The 8714-nt window shown below is 40.7% G+C and overlaps 1 protein-coding gene across 1 annotated transcript; it reads right to left on the bottom strand.

Annotated features, from left to right (window-relative positions):
* Window positions 1-379: 379 nt before the first annotated feature.
* Window positions 380-6573, bottom strand: pyya (peptide YYa). Its single transcript, XM_038308445.1, has 4 exons — window positions 6465-6573; window positions 3870-4048; window positions 824-904; window positions 380-748 (listed from the first exon to the last, which is right to left on the bottom strand). Exons 2-4 carry the CDS (start codon window positions 4046-4048, stop codon window positions 724-726), a joined length of 285 nt encoding a protein of 94 aa, XP_038164373.1. The 5' UTR covers window positions 6465-6573; the 3' UTR covers window positions 380-723.
* Window positions 6574-8714: the final 2141 nt, after the last annotated feature.

The raw sequence follows: 8714 nt of genomic DNA, 5'->3' as shown, positions 1-8714 counted from the left end.
ACCTGGTTCTTAAGCTGTGACACCATCCTGGATGGTGGCATCAGATGGGTTGGGCCTATTTTTCAGTGTTTAGTCCTGTATCTGCTTACTTTAATAATTTTTGACCTGAAAACTGGATCAGAACTCATCTGCTTATCTTTTTCCTTTCTAGACAGAGCCACCTAGGGAGCTAGTTTACCGCTAACTTTTCTAACATAGAAAGTATTTCTGTATCAGTGATCCTATCCACCTTTTATATATCTGCTTCTTTCTCCTTGAACTCCAGTCAGTCAAACAGCTGCTTGCACTGAGCCTGGTTCTGCTGCAGGCTTCTTTTTCTTAAAAGGGAGTTTTTCCTCTCCACTGTTGCTGCATGCATGCAAAAAGGACACAAGAAAGGGATGTTTATCTCACAGACAATGTTTTTATTCACATCCTCTCTTTTTACAGTTGACAACAGCAAGACAGAATGTTTCCACGACACAGAGATGGAGAAGAACAGAGTTCATGAACACAGAGTTCCACCTAATGTCAGGCAGGTCTGATCTCATGGGTTTAAATTCAGGTTCTTATGGCACAGCACGGTCGCTATTGGACAAGACAGGAGCTGCGGAAAGAGCTCCAGTCAGTGATGGTCATCCTGTTGGCTTCAGAGGAGGTGAGAGGCACCTGTTGGCTCCTCTAGGTGCATTCTGGGAAGTCCCCGGACGGAAAGCACGATGAGGAGGTAGGAGAGCTGTGGAGTCACCACATGAAGGAGTCATCGTATCTGTTGGGAGGAAGAGAAGGCAGTCAGAGTCTGTTCATATGTTCACATAACCTCTGGGTGAATTAGGAGCTTCACCTCGATCGCTGATCTCTGCTGCTGTCGCCTCCAAACAGCAGCTCTCCAACCAGGTCCTCCTGAGCTGAACGCTTCCCATATCTGAGGAGAGGAAAGTTGAAATTCTGTAAAACCTCCATTTTCCCAAAAATTCTGTAAATCCATTTTCAGAATAAGTCCTATATGACATAACTGGGTGCTGCCAGCCATACTTCCTGGAGGATGTTCACTTTAATTCAACTCTACGTTTGTTAGGACCGGTCTGAAGGCTGGGATGCAGAGTTACAGACGGATATCACAGCATTTAGATGTCTGTCTAATTGAACTTTTATATAAAAATATATACTATATAATATATTACTTTTTTTATTTAAATATGAAGTATTATTATTAATGGGATAAAAGCAGGGTATCAGGGGATTCTGGGAATATCAATGCAGTTTAAAAGGGAATGGGGTGATGGTGGGGGTGGAGTGTGTGTATGTGTGTGGGGGGGGGTGATACAGAGCTTACCAACTGCCCCCGAACAGAGCGAGCAGCTCTTATTTTCTCATCAACAGACCCCATGACCACTGCATCCAATCTTACGCTCCGATTCTTCCTCTTGGAAAGCAATGATGCAAGCAAGCAATACACATGTTGAACCCCAGCTGGTACCATTTCACACCCTGAGATGTTTTCCATGTCCGACAATGGCCAGTTATCAGCCATAAATCTGCAAAGTTGGTGCCTCTGATATTTTCTATCAGCAAAACAGTTTTTATGTGAGGTAGCGGAAAATGAGGGCTTCCAAGTCCGAGCGGAAACAAGCTCACCTGACGCTAAAGGGAGACCTGATGAACATTATTAGAATGTAGAGATTCACCAATAAGGCTATTCTGACTGACTTGTAATCTCAGTTGTTTGAGTGTTGACCTATCAATGCACATTGATATATAAAAGTACCTTTAAAATAGCATCTGTGTTTCCTCTGATTTTATTTCAAAACATCTGGAATGTTGTGAAAAATAGGGCTGGGCAACTAATAGCATTTGCATTTTAATGGTATAGAGGACAATCTTTTATTTCCAGGTGGATCATCTAAATAAGTGGTCCTCCTAATGTCAATCATTCTGGTGATATGTTCACGTTAGACTGTCCTTCGTGCTCTTCCCATTAGCTATCTGTCAGGTGTGGTGAGCAATGGTTTCAGACAGTCATTGAAGCTCACATTTTTTGCCGCGGGTCTTTGAAAATAGCCGAGGGAATGCTGTGAGAGAAAAGGTGTCTACGAAGTGTATGAGAAGAAAAGAAAGCTATAAAGGCAGATATATCCCAGAATGCTTTGTGTGAAGAGCTCTCCACGCAAAACATTATGGGATTTGCTGTTCGGACGGTCAGTTAACTGAGATTACTATAAAGTCCACTATATAGTCCCTGCTCTATATAGTGATGGAGGGATTTAGGGATTATGGTGGATATTCAGGTAGAGTAAGCTTGTATGAGCTATGAGAACAGCAACCTTTAAACAGAGTGTGCACGAGGACAGATGGGCTTGCACGCTATTAATAGGCGTTCCCTCTCCGGAGCAAGTACAGGGTTTGTGCATGTGTTTTTTTTTTTTTTTTTTTTTTTTTAGTGGAAAGGACGGGTCTTCTAAATTATTCCCCAAAATCCTCCAATATCAATTATGGTCACCTTACATTTTACAAGACCATGAGATCAATATTTTCTTACTCCAGCCCTTTAATTAGTAGTAATACGTTTAAAGTTGGTTTGCTTCCACGATAAAGGAAATTAATTTCCTGCCAGCGTGCAGATCGAGGCACGCAAGTAGTATGTGAGCACTTTTCCAGACAAAGGTCACAGTAAAGTCCTGCAACAACAGACTCTTGATTAACGAGCCTTCAAGGAAATGAAAAAAATCGAAGTAAAAAATCTACCTGCTTGAGGTTAGTGCAAGGAAAGATCCAAATAAAATCAAAATCTCAATATTGGTTGATTTTTGGTAAAATTACCAAAGTTTCCTAAATGTCAAAATAAGTCAATGTCATTAATCTAAGATCTTTGTTTCCTTTTTTATGTTTTCCTTTCCCATAGAAAGCTGATTAAGAAGGTTTCTCTGATTTATTCCATCAGCATAAAATAAATCATATGTTTTGGTTTTGTTTAATTCATTATTGAATCAAAGAATCTCTAGAACTCCATAAATTCAGAGGGAGCCGACTCTTATCTGCAAAAAATAAATCAGTAATTGTGCTCTTATTCTGTTCCCAACATAAAGGCTCCACTATTTACATCCAATGGTTGCATATGAAGCAGGGGTATAGGAGGACTAACCTATTCTATGGGTCATGATGTGTTTTCATAACCAATCCTCTAAATGTGTTTTTCACTGCATTCTTCTCGCCTTCAAATATCAATAAGCTATTTAACTTTCATGAATGAGAACAGATGCCCCATGAGCCAGACTGCTTTGAATAAAAAAGCCCAACACCCAGAGTCCCTACATAGCAGAGGTTATACCTGAGAACATCAGGCCTGGTCTGGGCTCGCTAACTGAATTTGGGATTCTATCCGGGTCCATCTTTATAACTTTTATTGCTCTGCTGCTGTTGATTTAAAGGCCTGGAGGTTAAGAGATAAGGGTGTTAATCAAATCTGTGGGACTCCAGGTAGGAGCTATAAGAAGAATCTGTGCTCATAAAGCTGTAGGCAGGAGCTGGAATGTGATTCCTGTTGTGACTTAAATGAAGGAAAATATCTGCAAAACTAAAGCAGAAAAGTTTAAACCAAACCTAATGCTTCTGTTGTAATATTATTTTCAATTTTTTTCAAATCCTTAGCTTTTTATTCCCCCTATAGTAGAAAACATTTAGTGTTAGCAATAAGATCTAACAATGTTTGTTTCAATCAGGAGGGATTTCTCTGTCGTCTTAAAATCGGCAAAAAAAAAAAAGAAGATGGAAATGTCCTCAGAATAAGAACTTTTTTAAATTCTCTCATTCTGGTTTAAAAATAAAAACAAAACATTTTGTTTATTAATCATCAATAAAATGAGTTGGATTTTCCAGCTGTGCATACAGACCTCTGCCTGGTGATCAGGTTGATATAGTGTCTCAGGGCGGTGTAGTACTTGGCCAGCTCTTCGGGGGCGGCGTCCTCGCCAGGGTTCTCTGGCTTTGGAGGATAGGCGTCTGCCAGTGCTCCCAGACACACCAGCACACACAGCACTGTGGCCACAAGCATCGTCCATGGTTTCAGCATCTGTGGCGGGCAAGAGATCAGAGGTTTTATTTATTACATCTTTCATCTAAGAGAATAAAATGGCTTCAGAAATTAATCTTGCTTCTTGTCAGAGCTGTATTTATACCTAGAATTTCCCCATTGTGGGACAATTAAGGGATTTTCTATTCTATTCTATTTTTCAAAAAAAAAAATAGCTATTAAAGATTATGTGGAGGATTTTCAATTTTTTTTTAAAGACCCAACCTTCCCACTTAAAAAAAAAAATGCACATTCACAACCCTGTAAACTTATCAAACACTGCAAGAAGATGCATGAGGCTATTTCAATCTGAAAAACTCACACAGAAAGAAAAAGAATTAGAAGAATTTTGGTGATACAATCACTTTGAGGCTTAGACCTAAACAGTAAATATTAGCGCTGAATTTTGCGTTGATATGCATAAGCAGGAGTATAAAAACAGGGATGTTTCCCCCCAGGCTTGAAACTGGTGGTTAGTAGAGAAAGATGAAGTTGGATCATTCCATAGACTGCTGGTCGGCGAGACGGTCTTCTTGAGCTCTGTTGGTGGGATCCAGCAGACTGAGTGAGCTGATACTAGTGTTTCACCCAGAGTCCTGGGAAGACGGAAGTCCAGCTTGGATAAAGACAGCTGCCTATAACCTGTCCATGATGAGCAAGCATGAGGCGACAGTGGAGAGAAAACCGGCTGAGATCTGATGGGGATCATACCCGGACTGCCGTATGGAGAACTGGGAGCATTCCCAAAGTGCCGGCCTAGGGTTGGCATGCTGGCCTGCATCTCTCTCTCTCTCTTTTTTTTTTTAAAGTTTTTTTAAGTCTGCCGATGCAGCGGCGGTGCGCCTGTCAGCGAGAGGGAAAGACCAGGACACTTCAGCCAGTAGCAGTTGAGGAGGGACACAGACTACGGATTGTGGAGGAAGGTGTGTGTGAATATGTGAACCGAATAAGGAAACGTGTCAGCCGGGGATGGAGATCATAAAGATATCTGTTCTCCATCATCCCACCCTGTTCAGGCACTGCAGATACACAGGATCTCTCTGCAACAGATTGACTCAGGGTGCTGTTCACTTAATAAAACACATGAATCCATCTGCAATCATTGTTTATAAGCAGCTGGAAAAATTATAATTATGAACGTGGGTGACACACACCTGTCTCCAGTTGCAGAGCTTTTAAAAGGTGTTTCTCTCTATTAAGGACTCCTGTATCTGTTCTTTATATTATTCCTGTTTACAATCTTGATCACTGCTGCACTTTATAAATAGTAATGTTCATTTCACTGTTGAAAACTGTTTGGAAGTTTATCGAAGTCCCATTCTAATTAGAAAATTCCAACCGTTTGGTTATCATCTAAAATCTATAAATTTAAAAGTCTCTTAAATCCTGCTTGATTTCTTATGAATTTAAAAATAAGCTACAATCACTCACAACCATATACCATGTTCAAACTAAATGCATAAAATTATAAATCCTAATAAATAATACCTTATTGTTTCCAGGTTTTAAATAGGAGTTTGGCGGACTTCATTAAAGATGATTGATTTTATCAAATAATTTCTTTATTGAAATCTTGCTGCCTAAAAGCGGCTTCCTGTCATTATTACCTTTTAAAATATTAACTTTGCATCTAACTAGAAACCAACAGAAACAACAATCAGTCTGATAATAATAATTATAATTTGTGCTTTTCATCAGGCATTCTGATTATTGGTCAATTTGAATTCTTTGCCTGTGGCACAATTTTAATTGATCTTTTTTAAATAGAAAAATCCAAATTATCAAATCTCAGCTTCAGATGCTCGCCCGTTTTTTTTTTTTACTTCTGAAATCACAATCTGTCAGACATTCAACCAAAATCAACTTAAATACGGTATAAAAAAAAAAAACGCAGATAAATTTAAATGAGGTGATCGCATTTACTTGACTTTTGAAATAATTCCAAGAAAATTGTTCCTGCTATTAAAACAAGCATAAAAAGTATTAAAATCTAACTAAAGGTAAACCGTCCATGTTGGTCTTAAAACTTCCGCTATGATTAAATTGTTAATAATGTTTCGTAACAGCAGGGTGATGGAAAAACGTTCATTTCAATCATTTCTAGACGAATTTAAGGCCCATCGCGGTCTCTCTCTCTCTCTCTCTCTCTCTCTCTCTGTCTGAAATGACGGCAGAGAACTGAGAAATGGATCCAAACTGAATCCGGTTCGGTTCCGATTGGCTCCCAGGAACCTCCTGCTAACGGACCCCTGAGAGCCCGCTGGGTTTAAGCTGCGTCACGTGCGCTTTAATTAACATGTTAAAGTAGCCTATATATAAAAAAGGGAAAGTAAAACATCACAACATTCGCTCATTTAGTCTCTCCTTTCCAAAGTTAGAATAATTAAACATCTAACGATTGTTCTTGTAGACTTACTTTTAGGAGTTAGTGGTTGGAGCCACAGGTGGTTCTAAGAGCAGCACAGCTTCTGGATTCTGTCCTCGGCGGGTTTCACTCTGCAGGTCGCTGCACCTTGCATCCAACCTGCAGCTGAAGTGATTTATATGGGTTGGTTGCCAGCGGAGAAGGGAGGGGTTACTGGGAGGTGTGTGTGTGCGTCAGATGGTGCTGATGATAGAGACATTACTAATGCGTGGTGACTTTCTGATGCAGCCAACAGATGACATTTGGGGCCAAGAAATCCTGAAAGCGCGAGGAAAAAGTCGTGTTCATTGGTGATTTCATGCTTGCATCGTGTGAAAAAAAGTTGAAAACATCTGGCCAATCATGGAGGTGGTTAGTGGTCAGAGGTGTCAAGTAACGAAGTACAAATACTTCGTTACTGTACTTAAGTACAATTTTTAAGTATCTATACTTTACTCCATTGCTTATTTTTCTTCCTAATTCTGACTTCTACTCATTACATTTTCAGACAAGTATCTGTACTTTCTATTCCTTACATTTTTAAAACAAAGGTTACTCGTTACTCTTGGCTTCGGTTTAATGTTTATAAATATTTATTTCATGTCATGTGCGCCATCCAATGCAATTAATCGGCGCCATCCACACCTAGTAAAAACTAGTGTGATTGGATGAGTCATAGAACGCAAACACTCATTGGTTAGCTAAAGGAAATCATCAGAAGCAAGCAGGTGTTCTTCAAACTGCAAACGTGAATTGTCTATGCCATGCTACAATGTGGGATTCAGAAAAAGATGTTGAAATGTCTGAAAGGTCGGACACAGGCGAGAGCATATCTAGACACGGAGACCAACAAGACCTCCATCATCCTTTAAATGTTTTGAAATAGTTGAATAATTTAGCTTTCAATTCATATAGTGGCATCCGGCTGTTTTTTTCAAAGGTTACTTTATACTTTTATACTTTAAGTAGTTTTTGGAGCACATACTTTTTCACTTTTACTTGAGTAAAGAGGTCAAGTTGATACTTCAACTTTTACCAGAGTGTTTTCAAACTGCAGTATCTATACTTCTACTTAAAGGCACACTATGCAACATTTTTCAGTTAATTAATGTGTTCCATAACGTTATGGATGATTAAATGAGTCATTTCAGGTTGAACAAAGGTATTCTCGGCCGCCCTGGTGGTCTGTGGGGGAAATACTGCACTTGCAACTGCAGGAGCACCGACCCGCACCCACAGGCTCAGAAGTCTCGTGAGAGTCAGTCTTGCTTTACGGCGAGAACTGCTACACCCCCCAGTTAAAAGCATTCTCGTTGCTAGCACAGTGGCAATCTTTGTGCAGTTATGCTACGTTCACGCAGCAAAAGCAGCAAAATCGTGTCTGCTGCTTCCTTTTTGCTGCTTGTACCAGTTAGTTCTGACGCGCGGCTGAAGCAGCTTTGCTGCTCTGGCTGCGCGGTGCAAAAGTGTGTCTGAGGCGCGTTGGGCGGAGCTTCACTATCCTTTCTCTGCCTTGCAGCTATATTTGCTGTGATCAGTGGGAATAAAGTAGTTTTAATATGTGTTTAAGTTAGAAAATACACCTGAAAACGTAATCAGTGCAGTCAGTTCATTCAGATTATTATCCTGCCTTCAATATTTTTTCTGTCGGAGCCGCTCAGACCCCCACATACCAGGGATGCGCCGACAGTATGGATCCCTTCATCAGCAGCGGTTCAGCGCGGCAGCTGGTAGGTGTTTTTCATCTAAATAATCCAAACTGCATATTCTGCCGGCAGATTTCTGCATTTTAAGTTAATTTAGGCGTCAATAAACTGTTTAAGAGGAGTGATCATCAGCGCTGTGTCTCTCTCCCTGCGTTAAACGCACCCGACGCGCTGCTTCAGCTGCTCAGACGTGCTGCGCCTGCTGCTCAAAACGAGCCGCGGGACCTTTTGCTGCGCCTTGACGCGCGTCAACCATTGACTTTGCATGTAAACTCGCTGCTTCTGTTGCGCCAGCTGCGTCCAGTGTGAACGCAGCATTAGTCATTCGCTGCTAAGCTCAAAACAACCGCGCCTGGCTTGACGGAGAAACCAGGAGAACAGCTGAGCATATTTACGACAGTGCACTTTTACTTTCGCCCTCTGGGGGGAGCCTCGCTGGAAAATCAACACCGGTTGCATAGTGTACCTGTAACAAATTTGTGTACTTTTGACACCACTGTTAGTGGTGAACATCAGAGGTGTCAGAAGTATTAAACGTTTATTACTGAAGTAGAAT

This window comes from Cyprinodon tularosa, unplaced genomic scaffold, assembly GCF_016077235.1.
Source record: "Cyprinodon tularosa strain WSP-4 unplaced genomic scaffold, ASM1607723v1 ctg637, whole genome shotgun sequence".
NCBI classification, from domain to species: domain Eukaryota; kingdom Metazoa; phylum Chordata; class Actinopteri; order Cyprinodontiformes; family Cyprinodontidae; genus Cyprinodon; species Cyprinodon tularosa.
The sequence above is the reverse complement of the archived record's forward strand: the minus strand, read 5'-3'. Positions and strand labels throughout refer to the sequence as shown.

Coding starts and splice junctions, on each gene's coding strand:
- pyya (XM_038308445.1), bottom strand. CDS start 4,048: ATGCTGAAACCATGGACGATGCTTGTGGCCACAGTGCTGTGTGTGCTG. Junction 905..3,869: donor AACCTGATCACCAGGCAGAG/GTCTGTATGCAC, acceptor TCCTCTCCTCAG/ATATGGGAAGCGTTCAGCTC. Junction 749..823: donor AGCAGAGATCAGCGATCGAG/GTGAAGCTCCTA, acceptor TCCTCCCAACAG/ATACGATGACTCCTTCATGT.